This window comes from Bombyx mori, chromosome 8 (assembly GCF_030269925.1).
Source record: "Bombyx mori chromosome 8, ASM3026992v2".
NCBI classification, from domain to species: Eukaryota; Metazoa; Arthropoda; class Insecta; order Lepidoptera; family Bombycidae; genus Bombyx; species Bombyx mori.
This window is the reverse complement of record NC_085114.1, coordinates 9,867,695-9,895,627: the sequence shown is the minus strand read 5'-3', so window position 1 is coordinate 9,895,627 and position 27,933 is coordinate 9,867,695. Positions and strand designations below refer to the sequence as shown.

Genomic DNA, 27,933 nt, shown 5'->3' with positions numbered 1-27,933 from the left:
GTAATTGTTTCATGTTTAATGTGATTACATTTGCGATTTTGATTTATTGTTACTTCCTTAGATTAAAAGTTAGACTGGTTTTCGTTATTATGGTGTCTTGTCCTATAGTTGTAAGGAAAGTTATGTATTTAGCATATTTTGTTTGATTAGTTGTGCGCGCATGGCGTTACAAGCCAAATTTTTACAAGCTGTTATTGATAATAAATCTATATATATAAAAATGAATTGCTGTTCGTTAGTCTCGCTAAAACTCGAGAACGGCTGGACCGAATGGCTAATTTTGGTCTTGAATTATTTGTCGAAGTCCAGCGAAGGTTTAAAAGGCTGATAAATATGAAAATTCCCGGAATTAAATAAAGTTTAGGTCTTTTATATTTTATCGATTGAGGTACTACGAAGTCTGCCGGGTCAGCTAGTAATAAATAAATAAATAAAAATAGAACCGGATTTGGGGTCAAATGACGGAGTGTTATTTGTTCTCAACCGATTACTCTATACTATATGCTATTACTAATAGTAAAAGAGAGTTACGAAGCTACAATATACCGCCACAGTCTAGTCTACGGAAAACTGATTTCCTGTTCGTCTAGACTTGTTTCCCTACGAACTTTATTCCCCGAAACGTACGTAAAATTTTTAATTTTACTCTTTAGTTTTATGATTTAATAAAATCGTTAATTTCAATGACCCTGTCACTATCAACAACATACATACTTTTTTCGTATTAGATAGAAGTTAATATTAAAACTATAACAACAATAAAAGCGAAATTAATCCTTAAAAACAGATACATATATAATCTTATTTTTTTATGTGTCTGAGAAGAGAGAACTGTGATTCAATATAACGCATGACTAGGCGGAAATCTTGCGGCATCTACTTAAAGACGATAATAACTGGACGACATAATTTGGCCTAAATGCAAAATAAGCTCAAATATACTGATTTTTTTTTATTGAAAACGTGACACCCTTAGCAGAGAATGAGATCTTCGTGAATACTGTGACATGAGGAAGTGAATTGGATTTTAGTGACACTTCAAAATCATTGTCAATTCAATCAGGATGTTAAAGCCGTAAAAGTGCGTTGGGAACGTTGCATACCCAAGACACAATAGTCGCCAGGAGCCTGACAAAAGCGAACAAAGCATTATTGAATGCATAAAACCAGTTGCGCGACGCTCACATACGTCTACAGGACGTTGGGATACCATTGAGTGACATGACAAAAGGTATTGTCCGTTCGGACTAGTTATCTCATACCACTACGCGCAGACATTGCTTGTTCCGCACTGATAATGCTATGAGTTTACGTGAGCTTGCGTAACCGTTTTCAGGCTTATAGAATTTAGTTTTCTGCTAGGCGCATATTTGATTTGTAAAATTATATCTCAACATCTGAGGTTAAAGGTCCGATTTGCTTGTTTTGCAGTTGTTTTACCTTTTCTTTGAGTCTTTAGATCTAGACTATTTTGTTAAATAAATCTCATGTATTTGAACAAAAATTATTATTTATTGTAGATTGATCCATTCCTAAGCCCTTCATCGGATCATCATGAAACTTCTTCCAGTTGTTATTGTTATTACAACGACTCTTCTGTGATATGTAGTACCATTAGCGTGTAACAGTTTGTATCGTTGCCAAAAGTCACATAAACACACACTAGGCATTTCTAAAATTTATCCTAAAATGGTCGCATAGGTACCTAAAATACATAAAAACCAATGACAATCTGAAAAGTTTCAATCATGAAGATTCGATATGGACGTAAAGTTTAATTGTAGTAGTAAATTTAAACAGTACCTATAATAGTTTTTGTTGGACTTTGTTAGACAGGACCCACCTGATATTAAATAAATACCGGAGAGATAGACACCGTAATACGAATCTCACTAGGTACCTTGAGAGTTGAAATCGAAATCTGAATTGTTTTGTGTAGCGGTTGCCACTCTTATCAAGACATTTACGATGAATGGTGCGCGCCACAAAAGATAAAGTCAATCATCACAGCAATCGTAGCGTATAGAGATTTGAAAGAGATATAATATTTTATTAGTTTTCGTTCACACGAAGTAGTGTTTAGACACGAAATATGCCAACACGAAAAAAATCAAAGTTACATCAAGACTTCATCGAAGTGATTTATAAATTAGCAGATTTATTAAACTTAAAAGAGATTGATTATGTCGTAAATTACGGATCGGATGAAATAGACAGTTTTTCTAGTGGTACAAACAAAGTGGAGTTAAGTGGCTACGTCGATGGACAAAAAGTTAAACAAAAACTGATAGTAAAATGGCGTCCAATTAACGACTATCGTGATCACTTCAGGGAATCGTATAAACGTGAATATATATTTTATCAATATATCGGACCTAAATATTTGGAGATTCAACGAAATTTTAATGTCATAGAAGGATTGAAACTTAAAATACTGAATTGTATTTACGCCAGCGCTGAATATGATAAAGAATCTATAGTCGTACGAGATTTAGATGGGCAACGTTATAAATTTCATAATAGATTTTCTGAAATAGATTTAGATCACGTCTCCTTGGTTGTGAAAAACTTAGCGAAAATGCACGCATTATCTTTCGTCTGGGCCAGAACAGATCCAACAGAATTTCTGAAGATAAGGAACTTGTGTAGCAAAGACGTACAGTATTCTGACGTAAGCCGCGTCCCTAATCACATGAAATTCTACTATGATACTTCGGTTAATGTTGTATCTGATTTAGTTGCAAAGGAAGAGTTGAAAGCATTAAGTTCCGATATTTTTTCTATTTTACACGAATGTACGTTACCTGTTGAAAATTATGGCGCATTTTGCCACGGAGACTGTTGGACAAACAATGCAATTTTCAAATATACAGTAAGTACGTATTTCATTAACAAAACTGTGCTAAATTTGTATCCTATTAAACTTAAAATTGTGTCCTATTTTAGGGACGGAGACCGATAGAAGTGATTTTAGTAGATTATCAATTGGGCAGATATGCGTCGCCAGCTACTGACTTATCGTACTTCCTTTATATGTCAACTAGCGGAGAAATACTCTTCAAACATTATGATCGAGTTTTAGATATATATTACGGCACTTTAACAGCTGTGCTTCGCCAATGCAATCTGGACATTAATGATGTTTATCCTAAATCTATTTTCACGGAACATTTACAAAGGTATTCTGTTTTTGGGTTGATAGAAGCATTAATATCAATGTTGATAATAACATCTCCGACGGAAAAAGCCTTACAACTGACCGAAGCTACTGATCATCCACCAAGAGAACTGAACTGTGGTAAAGATTGTCCGTATATGACGGGATACGTGAAAAGAGTAAATGATGTAGTCAAGCACTTTTTCGAGAGAAAATATTCTCTCCGTAGTGTATTAAGTGAATAAAAATTATTCCGTACATAAATATATTTGTGTTTTACTTCAAATAAACCTTTTCTATAGAGATGCATTTTATTAAATTGGTTTACTATTGCTTATATGCTATATATTAATACGTGAAGCAAATGCTTTATACCCCTTTTTACGAAAATTGCGTGGACTGAGGAGTATGAAATTTCCCCCACTTATAGAGAATATAGAGGAAGAGTGCAGAATACAACTTTTTTTAATTATGCATAAAAATACATGAAATCAATAAATATAAAATTACGCACACTACCATGCATTTGACACACATAGGCATATATACTCTATTGTTTATTGTTAAAGTCTATGGTCAAATTGAAATTGACGATAGAACTATATTGAAGTTCAAATTTATAATTTAAATTAATAAATAAGGTCGAATTATGACCACCGGGAGACCGCTAGTAAAACTAAATGCACAGATTATGCGATATCTAAGTAATGCATATAGACCTACTTTTATTTGTTTTTCCGGAAAAAATTTGCCACACTAAATATTTCATTGACCTTGAAAACGAAGTATTGCTTGCTTACTGTTAATACTAATAACCACGACCTTAAAAGAATTCAAAACAAATCATATACCTTATTTTTCATAATGTAATTCAAACAATCTTATAACTGTAGTTAATTGTCCGTGAGAGAGATTTTTCTCTGAAACCAAGATAAAACGAATTAAATCTTTGCTTGAATGAAAATAACGACTTTGTGGCAGATATCTGTATGAAAGGCAATTTCTTCAGATTTTAAATGATCGTTGATTTTTTCTATGCATAAATTTCCCTTCTAGACAGCCATTTCTGGTTTGTATCTATTCAATAAAATCTTTTGAGTTTTTCTTCTAAAACATTATGAATTATTCATATTATTTGTTTAACGCTGAACTTATCATAAATGGCGGTCAAAATATGTGAATTTCATACACATATTTCACATATTCACACACACTATTCAGCTCGTCTCAAGTAATATAAAATTTTAGGACAGGAAATAACTACAACAAAATTATGGTGTCCAAAGGAATTTAATCATATGAAACGAAACAATCATGATTAATCAGTAAAAAAAAATATTCCACGAGCTTTTCACGAACACTATCCTTGAATATAGAAATTTAATAGTAAACGGTTACTTGCAATACCGTCTTTACCATAAGGGCACACGGGGCCTGAAATGAGCAAACTAACAAATCTCTGTAAAATGATAAACGATGAAACAAGTTGAGAATGATTATTTTTTAATAAAAACAGAAAATTAAGAAAACAGAAAGAAATGGGTAATATGAAGACAAACGTCAAAAGTGAAGTATATAAAAACTACATTAGTTATCAAAATAGCAAAGAGGTTCACAACATCCTCCCCCTCGTGCAGAAAAGCACAAACTGGTTATGCAAACCAAGGTCAGTCAAGGCCTTAGGTGGAGAGCCTAACCAGCTTTCGTACGGGTCGGCGTAGCATTCCCCCTGCTGTTGCAACGTCCACTACCCTTATCACGCCATCTTTCCCAGGGTACACTTTCGCAACACGTCCTCGTGGCCATATTCCGCGGGGCAAGTTAAAGTCAGCAATAATTACTACGTCACCCTCTTGAAAAGCTGTTGAACTGCGGTTGCCTCTTGACTGCTCACGTGGTTGTAGGGTCGGGAGAACCTCGCGCATCCAACGCGACCAAAAATGATCCGCTAGCCTCAATGCTTTCCTCCATTCGGAACGGCTGACCAAATCGTGATCGTTCAAGGCAGTAGGTAAGGTCTGCACGGACGAAGAACCGATTAAGAAATGAAATGGTGTGAGTGTTGTCGGGTCGTCAGGATCTGTAGATACATGAGTTAATGGACGTGAATTGACAATGGCTTCTGCCTCGGCTAGTAAGACGCTCAAGGTTTCTTCTTTTGGAGCTCGTTCGGTTAATGTTGCGTTCAGAGCTACCTTTACTGATCGCACCAAGCGCTCCCAACATCCTCCGAAATTAGGTGCCGCAGGTGGGATGAACTTCCAGAGTATTCCTTGAGTGCTTGTGAAATCTTCGACATTTTCTCCGTAGAAACCTCTGAGAATGCGATTGGCACCAACAAAGCAGGTTCCGTTGTCCGAGAAAATAATGTTTGGACAGCCCCGTCTTGCAATGAATCTTCTAATAGCCATGATAGCAGAGTCAGTCGATAGACTATGTACCATTTCTAGGTGAAGGGCTCTGACAGTTAAACAGGTGAAAAGGGCCACATAACGTTTTTCATGCCTGCGCCCGATAGTCACGCTTACGGGGCCGAAGTAGTCCAGACCCGTAAAAGTAAAGGGCCGTCGATGGTGAGCTAATCTTTCAGGTGACAGATCTCCTGTTTTCGGGTTCACCGGCAAGGACTTTCTAATTCTGCAGAGTGGACACTCTTTTGCTACTGTTCTCACTGTGTTCCTCAGCCTTAACAACCAGAATTTTTGTCTTAATTCGTTCACGACTAGTTCATAATTTGCGTGACCCGCTTTTCGATGATAAAATTGTACCAATAAACGTACAATTGGGTGACGACCGTCAAGAAGGATGGGGAAGCGTGTGTCAGGGTCAATGCCTTCTGCGGCTTTAATTCTTCCGGCTAACCGCAGTAATTTGTCCTCTCCCAAAGCCGGTGACAGTTTTCTGAGACGACTGTTCGGAGGAATAGGCTTCGAGTTCAGGATATGAAGAAATTCTATAGAAAAGCTCTCGACCTGTGTTCGTTGCATAATTTGCCTTTCAGCGGCCTTTATTAAATCCGCACTAAGAGGTGGTAGAGTAATGGACGTTGAAGGATGGCGGGCACAAACTATTTCGCCTTTCAATTTAGAATTTCTAATGGAAGCCAAAATTACACCAAACTTTGCCGCAGCTTGAAGTACCCGGGCTGTGGCACGTAATAAGCGCTGCCAATTACTAAAATTAGCAAAAATGGCTGTGACCGGAGTCGGTAACTCTTCGACAAAGGAAGTTAGTCCGACCAACTCATAACTATTGGTCTTAAGTTCATCGGTGTTTGGTGAGGCAAACCTTGGCTCTGTAGGCCAGTCCTCAACGGATTTAAAAAGAAAAGATGGACCGCGAAACCATCTGTGGGACATGTCGAGGTTAATTGATCGCATTCTGGTAGCGTCGTCGGCAACATTCAATTCCGTTGGTACCCATCGCCAGTCTCTGACGCAAGAGTTTTCAATAATTTCGCCTAAACGATGGGCAACAAAAGGCTTAAAAGAGCGCGCGTCATTACGTAACCACTGAAGGACTGTCATAGAATCGGTCCAAAAGAAAGTATGTGCCGGTTGTTTTCTATGACTGTCCTTAATGGTGACCGCGAGACGAGAAGCTATTAAAGCGGCCTGGAGCTCTAAACGTGGGATAGAGATAGGTTTCAAGGGTGTAACTCTTGCCTTACTAGAGATGAGAGAAAGCTCGATGCTGCCGTCTGAGTATAAAAGGCGCCAATAAGCGACACATGCGTACGCGAGCTCACTTGCATCAGCAAAAACGTGTAACTCCCTCTGAGTTGGTTCAGAGTTTTTAGAGTTAGAATACCAACGCGGAATTTCCAAAGAAGTTACTTTTGACAACTCCTGAAACCAATCAGACCATCTTAATGCTTCCGTGGGTTGGAACTCGGTGTCCCAGTCGACATTAGACCTCCACGTTTGTTGAAATAAAATTCGACCCTTAACAACTATTGGAGCTAATAAGCCTAACGGGTCGTACACACGCATGAGGTGACAACTTTGCGTTTTGTGAGAGGGTTTGGAAATGTTTCACCTAAGCCTGAGCGGAACCCTAAATTATCTGTTATGGGATTCCACAATACTCCCAACGCTCTAATATTGTTTGCAGAGCAGCTGCCAAGGTTGATTTCCAACGACGGTTGAGTGGCCCTAAGATCAGCAGGAATAAATTTTAGCGCTGATGGATCGTTGGAAATCCAGCCCCGCATCTCGAAGTAGGCATCATTGTGAACGGCAACAATATCTGCCGCCAGTTGTGCTGCCTCTTGAATGTCATCGAGAGTCAATATAATCGTCCATATAATGATTGTACAAAATAGCATGAGCTGCTTTAGGAAATAAACTTTCGTGCTCACGAGCGTTTTTATTTTTAATAAATTGCGCTATAAATGGACTGCAGCACGCACCGAAAATGATGGCTGTCATCCTAAACTCCTTTATAGGTTGGTCTCTGCTTGACCTCCAGAGAAACCGGAGGGCGTCCCTATCTTGCTCTCTGATCCTTACTTGAGGGAACATTTCCCGGATATCAGCAGTGAGAGCAATACGGCCCTCGCGAAACCGAAGTAAAATACCTAACAAGGACTGAAGCAGGTCTGGACCAGGTAGCAACAAAGAGTTTAGGCTGACGCCCGCATTCGTGGCTGCGGCGTCGTGAACTACACGAAGCTTACGTTTCTGAGGGTGATACACGCCAAAATGGGGTAAATAGAGCCTCATAAAAGAAGATTGTTTATCTTTAATGTGGTTGGCGTAGTATGACTCGGGAGCACATTCTTCTGCATAGCCTTTAGCGATCATGTTTGAAATGAACACGTCATATGCTTTTGCAAAGTCAGCATCTTTAGCCATGCGCCTTTCTAGACTTAAAAATCGTGACATGGCTTGAGGGTAGCTGTCGGGAATGCGTTGTATATCGTCACGCCACGGCAAACCCACCTCAAATCGACCAGAAGTGGGGAGACGTCTAGCAGTTTTTTCTAAAATCTCGACTGCACGTTTATCTGACTTAGAATGTAGAGTTTCTTTTTTAGAAATACCTAATGAATCAATTTTGTATTGTTCCCTAATAAAAGAGTCTAATTTCTCCTCATCAGAAGGTTCGATACACACACCGTGATTAACAAACTCCACTGATTTAGTTTTACTGGACGCGATTCCATAAAGCACCCAGCCTAAGGCAGTTAAACAGGCAACGGGTTCATTCTTACCACCACACCGTACCTCGCTGCTGATTAACAAATGCCAATGCTCTGCACCAATTAAAACTGTTGGTGTAGCATCTTCATAAGTTACGTTGCAAGGTAAATTCGCTAAATGTGCGAAAGAAGCAATAGTTTCCTGCCTAATCGTTTGAGGACGCAGAGACAAAGACTCCATAGCTCTCGCATTTTTCACTAAAAATGTGTCTCGTGTGTGCCTACCCTTAATGTGAAAATCTACATACGATATCGTAGCGTTTCTACTGAGACCGCCTATACCATTAACCGTTATTTTCTGGTGAGGCCCTGTCGCACCGATTTGAGTAGCAATACTTGAGTCAATGAGCGTAGCAGTGCTACCGTCATCAAGAAGTGCGTAAACATTGCAACTTCCTGAGGGACCAGAGACAGTAACGGGTAAGATTTTCAGAAATACACGTGGGCACAGAGTTAAGATGGAGCTGGGTTCTTGAACACCTGTAGAAGTGGTAGAAACTATTACCTTTTCGACAGATGCAGGTTCGTGGTGCTTAGTCGTATGATCATTTTCGGTGGATCGCGTGTCGAACATAGTATTGACAGAAGAGACAGGTTCTTTACCATGCATTAACGGGTGATGACGTATTAGACACCCATCAACACCACAAGGGTTAACTTTACATGTTTTCCACTGATGTGAACTACGCCTAAGACATCTATAACACGCTTTTACCTCACGCAGCCAGACCCACCTTTCATCAACAGATAAGGCTTTGAACTCAGAACATGACTTAATATTGTGATCTTTTTTGCAAAACGCGCATTCAAGCTTTTGTGTAGACGCCGCCTTAGAATTTAGTTTAGAGTGTGTAACTATGTGAATATTTTCCCGTTTATACGGTTTGTTTAGATGAGTGTTTTGTGGTGAATGTTGGATCGAGCAAGATTCCGGTGATAAACCGAACCGAATAAGTTGATCTAACTCGCGCCTCAAAAAATCGGACATAATTTCTAATTTAGGACGCCCTGTAGTATTTTGCATAGCAAAGTCCGTCCATCTTACTTTAGTAACCGGGTTTAATTTTCCTAAGACGGCGTGAAATAGTTCTGGAGAATGCAAGTACTCAATTTGATTCAGTATTTTAAAAGAAGATATAGAATTACGTACCTTATTCGTTATCGTAATTAACTCTTTCAAGTCATTTCCCAAACGTGGTAGATTTTTAAGAGCGGAGACTTCCTTAAATACTATAATTTCCGGGCGAGCGAAGTTCTCCTCCAGATCTCTTATAATGTCGTTCGGGTTGTCTGTAGCCAGCAACAGTGACGCGACTGCATCTCGGGCCGCGCCGCGAAGTGCATTTTGTAACCGACTAATATTTTCAATATTTGAAAAATTGTTTTTGGTTAAATCAAAAATACGTTTGAAATGTAGCCATGTTAAGGCGTCTCCGTCGAAAGGAAACAATTCGATCTTATGTTTATGACGGTGCGAAGTAGCAAGCGCCTTGGCCGCAGCTGCAGTGTCAGCAACAGCCTGAAGCAGACTACTCTGATCAACCTCCGTGGAAATGAGCGGTCGCGTAAGTACGGCCGCCTCGGACGCTTTAGTGACGTTTAAAAGTTGTTTCTGATGAACAAAACGGTTAACAGGGGATGCAGTTGACCCAGTGGCCGGCAGAGGTGCCTGGTGGCCGGGAGGCGGAACAACTACTTGCTCTCGCCCTACTGCGGGGATGCCTCTATTAACTGTATTTTCGCCAACGCAAACTGGCTGTCCTAAACTTTGTACCCATCTTTCTGTTCTTTCTACGCTTACCCTGGCAGAACCACTGCGACTGCTGTGACTTGCCGCGGCTTCCGCGTCGAGAGCGGCAAGTTCGGCCTTCAGTTCGCCCTCCTCTACCTGCTGACGGAGTGCTGCCAGTCGACTTTCACGTTGCCTCTCACGTTCAGCCAGCTCCTGCTCGTGCTCAAGACGTCGGCGCAGGGCCAGGGCCTCTACGGCGGCCTTTTGAGCCTTAATTGTGGATGACGAGCGTGATGATTTTGACTTAGACGTCTCACTCGGAGCAATGCTCTCTACATGTTGGGAAGTACTAGGTTGTATAATATTAACTTGCAAACCAGTACTAGTCGCAGGGTTTGTCGGCATGATTTTACTTTTACTGCGGGTGATCATTAAGCGAGAAACAAAAATGAAATAAAGCAGTGAAAATGAATACAAATACTACGAAATGAACGAATAACTAAAGCTACGTAATGAAAAATAGGTACGCTGGAAAATTACTGGTGAAGGACCAAAATGAAATGAGCAAACTAACAAATCTCTGTAAAATGATAAACGATGAAACAAGTTGAGAATGATTATTTTTTAATAAAAACAGAAAATTAAGAAAACAGAAAGAAATGGGTAATATGAAGACAAACGTCAAAAGTGAAGTATATAAAAACTACATTAGTTATCAAAATAGCAAAGAGGTTCACAACAGGGCCCGTGCCCAGGGCCCCCATCCTCAGGGGGCCCCGAAAGACCGACAATTTCTCTCACACGTTTATTCTCAAAACATTTTTGTCGGGCACAGTACACTTTTTTCACAAGTCAGTAATCAGAAGGTATTTACAAGGCATATACTATGACTATAATAGAAGATTTTGCTCAACAGAAATTCCGAAAGAAACCGTTATCGAAATCGTAACCAAAAAACCAGCAGCATTCTAATATCATTAATGACATTTTATCATACTGTATTTGATTACCTATAATAAATGGTCTCAAACTCAGTAAAAAAATGTTATTATAATTCGCTTTTTTCTTACTTTCCAAAAGGGCCTCAAATTCTTGTGTGCCCGAGGGCCCCATCCTAGTTTAAGACGTCCCTGGTTACTTGGTTGACATGAAATATATTCTGAAAGGCGAAACCTGGAGTTATTGAATATACCAAGGCTAATTCCAGGTTTCGGCTTCTCGTAAAAAAGAGGAATTTCGTATAAAGGCTCTGATTTCAAATGTACGTAATGACAACAAGAGGTAAAATGTAATATATGTACACTACAGCCCCTATTATTGATATTATTTTTTATTATATATTTCAGTAACCTTAATTTTGACGTGCTATTTTCTTGTAAATAAAATTGAACACGGATAAGCTGGTAAACATGAAACCTACATTGATTATTAAATATAAAAAAAACTATAATATTGCAATAGATACTTCTTTGAGTGAAGTTTAACAAAAAAGGCTGCAATTGTGAACTTATAGTTTTAGGAATCCATTACACGCATTTTTAAAATTCTTTATTAATATTTATTTCCAACTAGCTGACCTGGCAAACTTCGTAGTGCCTCAATCGATAAATGAAAGACCTAAAGACCTTTTGTATAAAATAAACTTAAAACAAACAAAAGGAATCCGTCCGACGGGGGACACATCAAAGGAAAAACAAAATTGTTCTTTTTATTTAATTCCGAGCATTTTCATATTTATCAACCTTTTAAGCCTTCTCTGGACATCCACAAATAATTCAAGACCAAAATTAGCCAAATCGGTCCAGCCGTTCTCGAGTTTTAGCGAGACTAACGAACAGCAATTCATTTTTATACTTATATATTATATAGATTTAAGATTCGTTTCTATAAAAATATTATACTTTAGGGAACAGTAATGCTGAAATCATAATCTTCGGATTGACGACGTGTGATTTACATGCATAAGCCCGTTGGGCATTTATAGTATATAAGCATTTTAAATTTTTTAGTATATAAGCATTTTATCGTGTGAAATATTTTTTTCAACAAAAATTGGCTTGAGTCGTAAATACTTTAGTTTCTAGTCTGCCAAGCATTTTCCACGCAAACCCGTTTCAACAGTGGATTACGCTCATTCCGTGATGTCCAAACAATTAAAACGCTATGAGTAAAAACTTAATAAAATAATTTTATATAGAAGCGAAATTTAGTACGGCAAATTGTAGCCAAAATGGCTTTTTGGGCAACCGTTGTATTTATTCAGCTCAGACGTATTCAATATTGAGATCTTTAAAAGTTTTTTGAGAAAAATATATTTTATTAACCATATTGCTGACAAATGTGTGACTGTTGGGTTTCTTGAATAAAACTTCCACAATCGATTTTGAGCTTGTATTTTTTTTTAATTGCTTATATGGGTGTACGAATTCACAGCCCACCTGGTGTTAAGTGGTTACTGGAGCCCATAGACATCCACAACGTAAATGCGCCACCCACCTTGAGATACAAGTTCTAAGGTCTCAAGTATAGTTACGACGGCTGCCCCATCCTTCAAACCGAAACGCATTACTGCTTCACGGCAGAAATAGGCAGGGTGGTGGTACCCACCCGCGCGGACTCACAAGAGGTCCTACCACCAGTAATTACGCAAATTATAATTTTGCGGGTTTCATTTTTATTACACGATGTTATTCCTTCACCGTGGAAGTCAATCGTGAACATTTGTTGAGTACGTATTTCATTTGAAAAATTGATACCCGCCTGGGGGATTCGAACACCGGTGCATCGCTTCAACACGAATGCACCGGACGTCTTAACCGTTAGGCCACGACGACTACAAAATTTCCTATTTCCTTTATACAGTGTTTTTCTGACTTTTACGTAGCGAATGAGTTAGCTTGGCACGGCCATTAATTGAAGTGTTTAAAAATTGTGTCGGTGAAGATAAATAAAATTTTGTACATTGCTCCTTAAAAATTCGTAGGCGTTAATAGTGACAAATATGTAAAATTGCGTTTGTTTTCTTGAGATTATATTTATTTATTATGTACGTACGTACAATTATATGATATATGATATTGATATCCCGGCTTTTCATGCACCATGTCTCATTAAAGAAACTCATAATTACGGGTCGCATAGAAGGCAAGCGCGCCGTGGGCAGAACACCAGCCAGATGGTCAGATCTAGTAAGAGAAGCACTTGGTGGTAGTCTGTACCATGCGGTCCATGCCACCCATGATCGAACACAGTGGAAGAACGTCACATGTGGTCGCAATCTTCAGTAGTGAGGGAACGATATAGAAGAGTTTACAGTTAATTTAATGTAATTAAATCTAAATTTTTTTAAGTTATAAATTGCCTAGGTGGGTGGACGAGCTCACAGCCCACCTGGTGTTAAGTGGTTACTGAAACCCATCGATATCTACAACGTAAATGCGCCACCCACCTTGAGATATAAGTTCTAAGGTCTCAGTATAGTTACAACGGCTGCCCCACCCTTCAAACCGAAACGCATTACTGCTTCACGGCAGAAATAGACAGGGTGGCGGTACTTACCCGTGCGGACTCATAAGAGGTCCTAGCACCAGTATCAACTTGCAGGATCTGAACGCGTGTCTCAATGAGAACTTGTTAAGTACTTGTCAGTTTTGTTCCTGGATTGTGTTCATTGACCCGTCAAACGAAGTAAGCGTCTAAATGGACCCGACATAGTACTCCTACAAGGCGATAGGCTCTGTTAATAGTATGTCACGCTTTCCCTTATTTTGGATTAATTTGAATTTTTTAAACAACCTAAATCTCCCGCTTATTAATATGATTATAGCAGCGTGAATTTGGTTAAGTTATATTTAGCTATTGAATACATTAATTAACACGTTGTCTCTTGAGGGTAGTTCGTGTTGTTTGAAAGGGTTATTATAAACATAGTATAATAAATTGTAGAATATAAAATAATGAATTATAAATACTAGAGGTCCCACAGTAGTTGAAATTCGACTATAATTAATTGGAATTGTAAGTTTGTACACTATTATGATTGTATTTTATACTTCTATAATCACAAATTTCGCCAAGACTACACCTTAAAAAATATTAACAAGGCAAACAATATTTAATCTATTCTCAATTTGACAACAGACGCCAAGAACAAAAGTTTGACAATAAATAGTATGCATTATGCATGCGTGTGTGCGTCAAATACATGGTATGTAGTGTGTGTAATGTTTTCTTTGTTGATTTAATGTATCTTTTATGCATGGTTTAAAAAAAATATTAGCATTGTGCACTTCTTCTCTATATTCTCTATAAGTGTGGAAAATTTCATACTCCTCCGTCCGCGCAATTTTCGTAAAAAGGGATACAAAGTTTTTGCTTCACGTATTAATATAAAGATACGGCTTATAATTTCATATAAAAACGTAATATGTTTGACGTTTTTAATAAAATCTAAAATGTCAGACAATGAAGAGTTTTTTTGAAACTTGAAATAAAAAAATAAACATTGCCATTTAATATTCAGAATCAGGTTGACACGTAAAGGTGCTGGTAATCCGGGGTTAAGTGTTGCGATGCTTTATTTAACCCTTTCAGTCGAGAACAAAGGTTTGCAGTAAGCCTAGGGTGCAGGTCGCTCTCCGACCGGGTGTTTACCCGGAAATGTTAATTTCGCGTCGGAAATATTTGGTTTTCACGGAATTATTTCATTTTTCAACGTCGAAAAAAGTTGTTTCTATGTAAAAAATATGCATAAGTTCGAACTTCAAACTAAATTTTATAAAAAAAAAATGTACTTATCAAAGTACTACAAAGATTCAGTGTGATATTAATATAATATGTATACATTTACATACCAATATTATATGATAAAAAGTTTTTTAATTGTCGTTTGTAGATATCTATTAATTAGGTAAGGAGCCCTTAAATTTACAGCATAAAACATAAAATTTTATTAATCTATCCGCACCACTATGAAATAATATGCGAGGTTCAGCTTAAAGTCAAATTACATTATAAGTTTGCTTAGATGGGTATAGCTCAAAATATATCATATTCATCATATACCATATCAGTCATTTACACATAGGTCAGTGGACAGTGTGTACCTATAATGGAGTATCATATCTACATAGTTGTGTTTAAATTCAAAATCACAAATGAATATACAGACAGTATTCCCGGTATTCTTTTAATTTTAGATAAGACTTTGTTGTTTATGAATTTACTTAGTCAGAAAAAAAAACTTGAGCCTGAGTTTGAGTAATTAAAAAAGGTATAGTCTAGAAAATCTCAACCAAATTAAGGATGGCCGCAAGAATTTATAAGTGAGCTCGGTGCTTTGGGAAAAGGTTGAAAATAAATTAACATTTTAATTAAAAATAAATTTTGACTCAGCTTAATAATATGTTTATACCAACTAAACGTGTAACGCGTAAGGTCGGTAAAGATTTGTTTTTAAATATTTGTGGCAAATCTTTCGGTTCTTCCGCAGGCTTATTATTTTTAAACAGTTTTTTCTTTCATATTCAATATTTATACACGTACGACTCGCGAGGACCAAATAACTGAAAACTGTCGTTTAGAATAATATACCGCGAATATTGTATCTTAAAATTTCCAAGACTTGATCAGCTTAAATTATAGGTTTACCGGTATATTATATTCTTTGTTTTTATGACGTAATTTATATAAACAGCCGTATTCAATCTAAATTAAACCACATTTCAAGGTTGTTATAATCTATATATTATTATATAAAAATGAATTGCTATTCGTTAGTCTCGCTAAAACTCGAGAACGGCTAGATAAATATGAAAATGTACGGAATTAAATAAAAATAACAATTTTGTTTTTCCTTTGATGGACGGATTCCTTTTGTTAGTTTTAAGTTTATTTTATACAAAAGTTTAGGTCTTTTATTTATCGATTGAGGCACTACGAAGTCTGCCGGGTCAGCTAGTTTTTTTATAAATCAATAGAACATATATAGCTAAAAAACAATGCAAGAAAGATTAAAGATTGGAAAACTACATAAAAAACCTGAACGCCCATAGAAATGTGCAGAATGTGTGTGCAACGAACATCGAGTACTGTAGAGTAACAATTTCCGTGATCTCTCATGCATGAACGCGGGGCGGGCTTCAAACTTTAGTTGAGGAAAAATTTGATTTAAGCCCGACCCTTAATCCTAAATTAAGAGACCTCGACGATTTTAATTTTAAGAAAAAACCTAGAAGATAATCTTATTAGTGAAAATTATTATCACATAAATGATTTTCTTAGGGACGACATTGAAAATAAATGGATTTTTTTAATTATTAGTTGAATTATGGATGAATGAATGGTAAATTATATAATATTATAATATCTTGCACTGCACTAAAATTCGCATGTCAAATAATGACAAAGCATACACGCTGCTTTTAACTAATGTAATAACTCATTTTCACTATGCTTAGCGAATAAATGGTTTCTTTCTTTCTTTCCTGCAAAAGGCTTACTTTACTTTCAAATTCGATATTTTTTTATTTTCCTCATACTAATGTAAGAAGGTCGTATGATTATCATTTTGCATTCGAAACATTTTTTTTTTTTTTTTTTTTTTTTCCACAGGAGAAAATCGCCGGATCCCCACCCGCACGGCAGGTGGGGTATGTGGGAGTCGAACCTCACTAAAAACTCCTGCCGCTCACAGCCGGCGCCCTACCCCGGACCGGGTGGGAACCCAGTCGGAGTTATTGAGACGGCGGGACAGGGTTTACGCAGAGCACATTACATCCATCCCGCCGTCCCCCAGACGCCGGACCGGCGGCCGCCAGCAACATGACCGCCGGTTCCCTCGGTCGACGGGCCAAGAGCCCGATTGATAGCGCCGCGCTACACCTTCCCCCGGAGCGGTCGGGGGAACGCGACCTACCACGCCGCCCCACGCCTACGCTCCTCTCAGCACAAAGCGGGTGGAGCCCGAAGCTCTTAGGGGGCCGGGTTACGGACGAGGCCCCGGTCCCGACCCCCTGCTCGGCGGCGGCGGGTTTCTGCGTAGTGAGGAGAGCTTTGCCTCACTCGCCCCGCCGCCTCCTTCTGCGAGATGGTGCACTCGCAGAAGTCGAGCATAGCCTTCCAGGACTCGTCACCGCCAAGCATCGACGCCACGACGCCAGGCAGCGACAAGTCCGGTCCTATCTTTGCGACCAGGACACGGCGCTGCACCTCCCAAGCGGGGCAGACAGCGAGCGTATGTTCCGCCGTGTCCAGGTCGTGTCCACAATGGTGGCACCTCGTCGTCGGCTCAGCTCCTATCCGGTGCAGATACTTTCCGAAGCATCCGTGCCCAGTCAGCACCTGCACCAGACGGAAGGTGAGGCGTCCTCGGCCACGATTCACCCAGTCATCAAATACTGGGTAAACCGCCTCAACGGTCCGTAGACCCCACGTGGGGTTGGCCAACCGCCTCGACCACGATTCGAGCACGGACCGCCGAGAATGGGCCTTCCGCGCCCGCAGCTCACTTTTGGAGGGACGCACCACGCCCAGAGCACGAAGCTCGCTGCGCCACCGATAGTCGGCAGCGAGCGACTCCGCCTCCAGCTCCCATGGCGGCGTCCCCGCCAACACACACGCCGCCTCGAAGGAGACGGTGCGATATCCACGGATGACCCTGATAGCAACGGTGCGCTGCGGCCGGCGCAGGAACCGAGCCATAGCGGCCCGGTTGCGTGGCTCAGCCCATACAGGCGCACCGTACAGGGCCATCGATCGCACCACCCCTGCGTAGAGGCGGCGCACAGCCTGATCCGGCCCCCCGATATTCGGGAGCAGTCGGCTCAAAGAACCGGCTGTCCTCATCAATCGGGGGACCAGCTCCGCAAAGTGAGCACGAAAAGCCCACCGGCTGTCCAACACGAGGCCGAGGTACCTCAACTGCACCCCGACCCCTATTCGGACGCCTCCAACCACGATGTGGGCATTCGAAACATAGTATTTGTTAGAAAAAACACATTTCCTTATTATAGTTTTAATTTAATAACCATTAAAGTTTTTCTTAATGTCTAGGAATTTGAGAAAAGTCACGATTCCCAACAGGAAAATACGTTAAAAGTTAATGCAAAATACCGCGAAACGTTGTTTCCACATTTTTCTTTTCAATTAACTCCCGATTCAGGTTTGTCTGTACATTTTCCTTGCCAAAAAAACGAAGACTGTATTTCTCAATTTGGTACAAGGATAAATTGTTATAAGCTTTGTAGTATAAGCCTGAATGTGACAGTGGTTATAACTTATTTACCTTTTAGATTTTATTATTGTAACAGACTTACAATATAACAAAAAAAAAAATGTTACAAAGAAGACGTGAGCTAGCTTCCGGCGCATTATTAAGGGCTGATGGCTACTAGGCACATAGACATCACAACATTGTGACACGAGGTCTAAGCCTTGTATTGTATAACAGCTGCCTCAGCGTTTAATACGAATAGGTACCACTATCCAGCCTATTTCTGTCGCGGAGCTGTCATTTGTGCTGGTTTAGCCCACTGAGTTTCTCGCCGGATCTTCTCAGTGGGTCTCGTTTCCGATTTGGTAGTCTTTTTTTTCCCACAGGGGAAAATCTCTCATATAACCCACCCACGCGGCCAGTGGGTTATGTGAAAGTTGAACCTCACTAAAAACTTCTGCCGCTCACAGACGGCGCCCTACCCCAGACCGGGCCGGAGTCCAGACGAGGCTATTGAGACGGCGGGACAGGGTTGACGCAGAGCATATTACATCCATCCCGCCGTCCCACAGACGTTAGACCGGTGGCCGCCGGCAACAGGACCACCGGTTCCCTCGGTCGGCGGGCCGATAGCCCGTCTTGATGGCGCTCCGATTCGGTGTTAGATTCTACGAAGCACTGCTCTTGCTAGGGTCAGTGTTAGCAACACTCCCGGTTTGATCCCCGTGAGCTCACCTACTAATTCGGTGAATCTAGAATAACCCCTCAAGGTCAGTAGAATAGGTAGGAAAAAAGTGCTGGTCCGAAAGGTAAGGCAGCCATTATAGGACGCTATTCAGAGCTCGACATGAGTCTCAATGTGAATGGCGGCATTAACGTCACGATGTCTCCACCACTTGACACCTGTGTGCTTAGTGCGAGTTTTTGAACTTCTCCATGGCGTAAAAGTTAACTCAAATTTGTATGGAGTTAGAACAGGGCCCCTAGCGGCAAACGAAGGGAAGCTTCTAGAAGAAAAACTCGCACTAAACACACCGATGGGCCGTGAGCTCATCCACTCATTTAGCGCAAGAAATAAACAAAATATTGTTAATCGAATGCGCAGACGCATAAAACTACGAAATAGAAAATCAGAAATAAACATTTTACATATAAGAAGTTTCATTAACAGAGGTGCCGTTACATATCTTCGTAGTCTAGTCATCTTGCAGGGTAATCAAAAAAGACAAAACTTGTAATCGTAGCTATTAGTTTGACATTTACCAATCAGCCCAAGCTGGCTGGCAGGATGTTAAGCACAGCATTTGAGGCAGCTTCATCGAATCTTTACATTTGGCGACATCAATCGATGCGATGGCATTTTGGAACTTCATTCATATTGTGGGGGAAACTGAAAAAGATTAAGAATAAGTTACTTAGAATCGTTGAAGCGTTTCGATTGGAGAAACATAAAATTTTAGCAAAACGCGGAATTAAGTTCGTTCCTTTTATAATTCGGATTCGAAAATAGGAATTTCACCGGCGCTAATGGGGGAACCACGTTACTTTAATGATATTTTTTTCCTCGAGTTCGAAAAGTTGATAATGTTCAAGCGAAAGCCGTAAATGTGAGTTGAAATACGATTCAGAACCGTGAGCAACGTTTTCATATTTTACACTAAAGTTGTGTAATGGGCCTCGGTAATGAAGAATCATTATTATATCACTTTTGATTTGTTTTAATGTGAGTTCGGATTCTGTTAATTGATGTAGTCTTAGTTTTGAATTAGTAGCAGTTCTGAGGATATTTCAAACTAGTCTAGTCCTAAATAGACTTAAAACGCTTTGAAATATGTTCCAATAATATTGTGGTAGTAAAAAATTAAGATTTTCCTATTTCCCCGAAATGGTGTAAGATGAGAATTCCTTTTCCTTAAATAAAATATGAGATAACGCACTAATGTCCGCACGCATTGATTGTATCTCTGAAGGGGGCCCCAAGTAATTACGGTCAGACCTAAGTAAAATATTCCAAGTGTTCTCGCGAAGGCCGTACAATTGTGTTATCTCCCGAAAATATGTCGAAAGAAAAATAAAATACTTGGCAACTATCCGTCCGGAATTACCTCCTTAGTTGGACTTTTGGCGGGAACTCCAAACGTGGCGGTCGATTTAAATATTTTTACTGTTTTTCGTTAAAATATTACCAAAACTTATTTTATATAGTATATATATATATATAGTGTAAATAATTGTACATTTTGTTAAATAATAAAATGAACGAACCGGAGGATCCAGGTGGAACCCCGAAACGTTCCAAAATTCTTCGTAAAAGAGGTTCGAAGGAATGTGGACCTGAAGCAGGCGGCGGTGAGGATGTCTTTATTCCGTTTTTTAAGCCAGGTTATCTGAGACTTTATCCTGAACATTGTACAAATACAGACTTCAAAGTGTTTGTTGAAAGCCAGGACCAACAGGTTAAACTTGGAAATAAAAGCCCAGTTTACTTGAATCATATTTTTACTTCGGAAGTGAAAGGTGTAGTAGCTTTACATAGAGTCAATGCCAACAAAATTGCAGTTGTTTTTAAGCAATACAACACTGCAAATAATTTCATCACAAATACAGACTTTTTAACAAAGCACAACTTGAAGGCGCATATTCCTGCAGCGCAAATAGAAAAAACTGGAATCATCCGATATGTGCCTACCAACATTTCGAACAAGGACTTATATACAAAACTGTCTTCGATCTATGAAATTATTTCAGTGAGAAGATTCACGAAAAAAGTCGGTCAAAGTACTGTAGGTCTTGAGACTGTTAGTATAACTTTCCTATCAAATGTTCTGCCCGACAACATCCAATATGACCTATTTTCGTTCAGGGTGTTTGAATATGTCCCGCCGTTGCAGCAATGCTTCCGGTGCTTCAAGTTCAACCACCCTGCGAAAATTTGTAATGGTAAACAACGTTGCTCGATATGTGCTGGGGAACATAATTTCAGAGACTGTGATAAAAAAGAGAACTTGTGTTGTGTCAATTGCAGTGGCCCTCACCTGGCCATTTCCAAATCTTGCCCAATAAAAATGAAAAAAATACTTGAAAAGAAGGGTAACATTACTTATGCCTCTGTGGCTAATACAATTACGACATCTGATTTTCCATCTTTACCTACACAGTCGAGCAGCATTGTTAAGACCCTGCCATCAATAAACCAAAGTGTACATAAATTAAATAAAAATGTAAAAATTGTAAATAATGTAAATAAAACAGTGCCCGAACCCAACTTGAACCAAACTCAACTTAAGGCTCAAATTGCAAACAATAAGAATATTCTGATGGCAATGGTCCAAACTTTAGTTGAATTGGGTAATAAAACAGATAATGAACCGGTGACTACACTGTTCATAAAAGACTTACTTTTAAAAAATCTGTCACATTAATGGATAGTACAGTACAGAACATACAGCAGTTATGTATCGCTCAATACAATATTCAAAGTATACATAGAAAAAAACCTTTATTGTCTAAATTTTTAGCTGAGCAAAATGTTGATATCTGTCTACTCAATGAAACTTGGCTGAAAGATACTCAGCATTTTAAAATTTCGGGATATAATTCCCACTATCATAATGCTCAAAATGAGCATGGTGGAGTAGCAATTTTGATCAAACCGTATTTTAAATATAATATTATTCAAACCAGATTTTACCAAGACATTCAGACTGTGGCATTATCGTTATATGTAAGTGGTAACCACTTAACGATTTTATGTGTATACTGTCCTCCCTCGAATGGTAGCTTCAGAATAAGTAAACTGCGTAATATAATTAGAGATTTGCCTAAGCCAATATATGTGGCTGGAGATTTCAACGCTCACCATGTGGCATTTGGGTGTATGACCACGAAAAGTCGGGGTCATCAGTTATACGATTTGATTGATGAATTTGATCTATGTGTCCTTAACAATGGTAGCTTCACTACTATTAATTATCCTAACCGAAATCCATCGGCTATTGATGTCAGTTTTTGTAGTGCTCCAATCACTCCACTATGCGAATGGTGGGTGCATGATGATTCTATGGGGAGCTATCATTTTCCTACGCTTACTCGTGTTTTATTGTCCGTTGATAGATACCAAATTAATCCTCCCATTGAAAAATTCTTATACAACAAGACAGACTGGACGAAATACAATGAGCTATCTTTAACTGCTTTTTCTAACTTTGAAGTTAATAATGAGAATCCATTACAGTCATATGACGAATTTATCGAAAGGCTTGATACACTTAAGAGGGATACTGTGCCAAAGTTTGTCAAAGCAAATAACTATCGTTGCAAACCTCCAGCACCTTGGTGGAGTGACACATGTGAACAGAGTGTTATTAAAACTTATGAAGCTTTAAAACTATACAGAAGACATCCAACCATTGATAATTACATTAATTATAAAAAACTTGATGCTGTTAAGAAAAAGACTATTTCAGAACATAAACGCAATGGTTGGGCGAACATCTGTAATACTTTTAACAGAACTACACCTGTTAGTATTATTTGGAAATACATCAAGTTATTTAAACGAATAAAATGCAATAATAGAACATATAAAGACGAATTTGTTGTCCCTCTCTTAGAAAAATTATCTCAGAATGGATGTAGGGTTATTGATAATCTAGAAAGTTATTTTCAAATTAATAATAGTCTTCAAAAGTCCAGTTTTCTCATAGAGCCCTTTACTTGGAGTGAGTTTTGTACAAGTTTACAATCCAGACGAAACACAACCCCTGGTTTAGATGATTGTCCATATATTTTAATCAAAAACCTAAATCAGTCCGTTCAAAAGAAACTATTAGCTAATCTTAATGCTCTTTGGCACTTAAAAAAAATTCCTGAATCTTGGAAAACACAGTGTGTAATCCCTCTACTTAAGCATGACAAACCACCTGAAGACCCTAACTCATATCGTCCCATATCACTGTCATCTTGTGTTGGAAAGCTTAATGAAAACATGATAAAGATGCGTCTTGAGTCTTATGTAGAGGTGAACAACATCATTCCACATGTTCAATATGGCTTCCGGAGAGGGCGAAGTTGTGCTGACAGCTTCATCTCTCTCTTGTCAGATCTGAAATATGCCAATAATAATAATAAGTCCAGTGTTTGTGTTTTTCTGGATGTTCAAGGTGCGTTTGATAATGTAGACCCTGGCATTTTGGTTCAAGTTCTTTCTGACACTGGTATACCAGGCATACTTTGCCATTGGTTATTTAATTTTTTAACAGATAGAACTTTGTATATAAGGCATAATAATATTCTCCATGGTCCCAGAAAGGTCTCCAAAGGTACAATGCAGGGGGCTACATTATCTCCACTGCTGTATAATATATATACTAGTCAAATTCTTAATTTTGTAAATATAGAAGGTGTAAATATTTTACAATTTGCAGATGATCTTGTAATATATTGTACAGACCATAATGTAGATAGAGCTGTAAATAGTATAAACAATGCTCTAGATCAATTGTACATATATTATAATGACAGGTTGGCTCTACAGATTAACCCTAACAAAAGCAAGGCCATGATTTTTAGTAAAGATTTTCCCTCTAATGGCATACTCTACAATAATCATCCTATTTCAGTTGTACCAAACCATAAATTCCTGGGTGTTGTCATTGATAACAAACTTTGTTTTAATTTACACATCAATCACATTATAACTAACTCTCTTAAGGGCTTAAATATTATAAGATGTTTAGCTGGTGTGTCTTGGGGTGCAGACCCCAATGTTTTAAGTATGCTATATAAATCTATAGTCAGAAGCCACTTCGACTACAGTTGTTTAGCCTACTCAAATAGTAGTTGTGTAAAAAAACTAGACATAATTCAAAACAAAGCTCTGCGAATTATTTCTGGGGCTATGTGTTCAACTCCCATACGAGCTATGGAAGTTGAAACCAAAATAATGCCACTGTGTCTTAGAAGACTTTTGCTAATAGAGAGATATTTACTAAAGCTGTTATCTGGTAATGATAATGTTCTCAAAAAAATAGTACCTTTTCCTGTACAATGCTCAGCCCAGCAGACTTCGGGAGGTGAGCTTTTACGAGGTTCTTTCCCAATTCTGCCTCTCATTGTACTTACTGCAAATGAATGAAGATTTTAAAAATGTAATTAAACAATCAAAGTGGACATGTTACTCATACCCATATTCCTGTATTATATTTGAGACCAATATTGTTACTAAAAAAATTTTTAATAATAGTGAATTGTTAAGTTTTCTTTCCAACAATAACTACTATACTTTGTATACAGATGGTAGTAAAAGTGAACTCTTTGTGCGCAGTGCTGTTTATGATCCCCAATCTAAGTTTGGTCAAAGCTTTCTTCTGGACCCTAAATGCAGTGTTTTCACTGCAGAGGTATATGCGGCCCTCGAAGCTCTGAAGAGGATCGCACGTATAAATAGTTTTAATAACTTTTTAATTTTAACAGACAGTTTAAGTATGGTCCAAAGTTTAACCAATCTCAGATTTGACTTTAAAAAAAACTATATTTTGTATAATATTAAAAAATTGTTATTTAGTTATGCACAAAAGGGTATACAGGTCTCTTTCATGTGGATTCCATCACATAGGGACATAACAGGAAATGAGATAGTAGATAAAATTGCACGTGATGGAACCAACATGTTGGATGTTAGCTCCATAGTAAAAGTACCTTTGACTGACTGTTATCAAACTATTGACAACCAGGTCAATAATTTATGGGTCGAATTTTGGAAACAAGACCAAGAACAGAAGGGTAAATGGTATGGAAATGTTCAAACAAATCTACCTGTAGCACCATGGTATAACAAACTGAAAATGGCCAGTCGGGACTTTATTACGATTATAAGCAGACTGCGTTTTGGTCACTCGACCGTCCCAGCCCACCTAGCTCGGTTGGGAATAGTGGAGAGCAGCTATTGCACCTTCTGCAATGATTCGGTTGGTGATATCGAACATTTCATATTTAAATGTGAGTGCTTTTCGTTTGACAGATTGATTCTTGTCAGTGAAATTAGTGACATAGTGCAAAATCAAGTGACAGTGCAAGATCCCTCCCGCCGCCTGAGTGATATGTTAAAAAATAGATCCTATTACGTGCCTCTATATAAATTCATCAAAAATACAGTGGGGAAATTATAATAAACTGAATAAAAATACTTAAGACTTGGCCTAAAGGTCTAGATACCAGGCCATAAACTCCAAAAAAAAAAAAAAAAAAATACCTCCTTAGTTTTATTTCGTTGCTTGTTGTGTAACGACGTCTCTTTGTGTCATTACATTAGTTTTACTATAATTAATGATAATATCACAATTTATAGCTGTGAGAGTCCTTTTATCGCGATAAAACGTCTCTTGTGTATTATTAAGTATTTGTGCGGAATTAAGTCTAAATCAGTTGACACAGCTTCGTTTGTTTGCGCAAACAAAATTACAAACTTTCACATTTTTTTTTTTTTTTTTTTTTTATTGCTTAGATGGGTGGACGAGCTCACAGCCCACCTGGTGTTAAGTGGTTACTGGAGCCCATAGACATCTACAACGTAAATGCGCCACCCACCTTGAGATATAAGTTCTAAGGTCTCAGTATAGTTACAGCAGCTACCCCACCCTTCAAACCGAAACGCATTACTGCTTCACGGCAGAAATAGGCAGGGCGGTGGTACCTACCCGTGCGGACTCACAATAGGTCCTACCACCAGTAATCTGTGAGCATTTTCTTAAGTATGCCATCTTCCATGACATAGCCTTCGATGGAATCACCAGATGTTATACTCTCCATCATTGGGCGTAGCACATCGTCGCGGTGCTGCTCAATCTGCAGCCATTCCATATCTCGAGTCATAACGTTAACTGACATCTCGCTGCAAGGGTTTCTTGAATTTTCGGCCGTGATTATCCGTTAGTCTAGATTTTAGTTCACCATCGAAAACCAAAAGTACGTGTTTTTTTATCGCTTAGATGGGTGGACGAGCTCACAGCCCACCTGGTGTTTTTTTTTTATTGCCTAGATGTGTGGACGAGCTCACAGCCCACCTGGTGTTAAGTGGTTACTGGAACCCATAGACATCCACAACGTAAATGCGCCACCCACCTTGAGATATAAGTTCTAAGGTCTCAGTATAGTTACAACGGCTACCCCACCCTTCAAACCGAAGCGCATTACTGCTTCACGGCAGAAATAGGCGGGGTGGTGGTACCTAACCGTGCGGACTCACAAGACGTCCTACTACCTGTGTAAGTATAAGTTTGTTGTACACCATATGTAAGTTTGTGTCGTAACAATGATCTGTGAAGCAATTTAAAAAATCCATTCATGGTCTCTATACGTCGTTAGGAGTATCAATGCGATAGCCGGGATTGCGTACTCAGTCCGAATTCGCTGATTATTTCGCATCACGTCCGCACTGTGGTGACCGCGTATTCGATATTGATTTCGGGGCAACTGGTCAATTAACCGCTTTGTCTTTGTGCACGCTCTGGAATTTACGCAAACAGTGTATTGAACCGCGATGGGATGATTTCATTAATCGTATTTACGTGATGTTAAGGTCTTAATTTGTCATGAATATCTTCTTTATATCCATATCCAATCATTTTTCTTTAGATTTGCTTGTTACTGAACTCTTTGACCGATTTTGGTTTATTTATGTGTTACTGACAAAGTTTCGGGATTCTTTAAAATTATTGTATAATTATCTAATATTATTATCGTGTTTTAATAAAGTGCTTCAAAAGAAATAAAGATCTTTTTTAGCACCTAAAATCTATTTTTGTCTTAGCGTACTAAACTAAATGCATATTACTACATACTATGTATACATTTTTTTAGGTCACTTTCGAATCATTTTGTTTTAAGAAATTCAACAAATTCTCAAATCGTGAGTTTCTAATACAATACAATATAAACAACATACTTAATAAAGTCTGTCCAAAGTTTTCCAAGTCCATATTGAATGAGTTCTTTTACGCACGCAATTTTATTTGACACGTGTTGAGTTACGACATGTTACGACAGAATAGCTGAAGAAATGAGCAACAGAAATATTCGCTGTATCTATACATCGGAGAAAAGTAATAAATACATAAAGATTGTATATATAGGTTCTATAATAAGAATTCTATCAGTATTTTATTTGTTTATTTGGTATGTTTCTGGAATCATTGAATGAAAATTCATGTATATAGTTTTCCAAGATTGAATTATTAATGTTTTCTTGAAATTGGAATTGAAAAACAACAATATAATATACCAATATTGGAACGAATTTATAGTAATACATTTTCGAAATAATATATTGATAATATTAATAGGAAAGTATCTATGTGAGTCTGTTAGGTTTCAACGACTACACTACTAAACTGATTTTGATGACATTTTGTATGCAAAATAGTTTAAACCCTAGGAAAAAATTCAGGCTAACTTTTATCCCACTGCTCAGAATGGGTCAGGATAAAATATAATGGGAGAAGCTGCAGATAGAAAGATATTGCATATAATATATTAATGAATAGTGCTCATCAGCTATGTTATGTTTTCATACCGGTTCTGCTTCGAGTTTGGTTGTCTTACATCTTATAGCATGCGATGCGAGATGATCA

The 27,933-nt window shown here is 38.5% G+C and overlaps 3 protein-coding genes and 1 long non-coding RNA gene across 4 annotated transcripts in view; 2 read left to right on the top strand and 2 right to left on the bottom strand.

Moving 5' to 3' along the window:
• The window catches only part of LOC101746495 (kazrin), a 137,055-nt gene that overhangs the window by 33,776 nt on the left and 75,346 nt on the right, over positions 1 to 27,933 (top strand). The window lies entirely within an intron of this gene.
• LOC134198716 (uncharacterized) lies at positions 1,493 to 4,403 on the bottom strand. Its single transcript, XR_009973683.1, has 2 exons — positions 4,009 to 4,403; positions 1,493 to 1,705 (listed from the first exon to the last, which is right to left on the bottom strand). It is a non-coding gene; the product is annotated as an uncharacterized LOC134198716 (long non-coding RNA).
• LOC101746639 (uncharacterized) lies at positions 1,833 to 3,423 on the top strand. Its single transcript, XM_012695457.4, has 2 exons — positions 1,833 to 2,872; positions 2,947 to 3,423. The coding sequence occupies exons 1-2, from the start codon at positions 2,093 to 2,095 to the stop codon at positions 3,400 to 3,402; spliced, it is 1,236 nt and encodes a 411-aa protein (XP_012550911.1). The 5' UTR covers positions 1,833 to 2,092; the 3' UTR covers positions 3,403 to 3,423.
• On the bottom strand, positions 4,837 to 7,149 carry LOC119628829 (uncharacterized). Its single transcript, XM_038012582.1, has one exon. It carries the CDS (start codon positions 7,147 to 7,149, stop codon positions 4,837 to 4,839), a length of 2,313 nt encoding a protein of 770 aa, XP_037868510.1.

What these genes read in the sequence shown, in the direction of transcription:
- LOC101746639 (XM_012695457.4), top strand. Translation starts at nt 2,093, where the DNA reads ATGCCAACACGAAAAAAATCAAAGTTACATCAAGACTTCATCGAAGTG. An exon ending in ATGCAATTTTCAAATATACA is followed by an intron (nt 2,873 to 2,946) that starts GTAAGTACGTAT and finishes GTCCTATTTTAG; the next exon opens with GGACGGAGACCGATAGAAGT.
- LOC119628829 (XM_038012582.1), bottom strand. Translation starts at nt 7,149, where the DNA reads ATGCGTGTGTACGACCCGTTAGGCTTATTAGCTCCAATAGTTGTTAAG.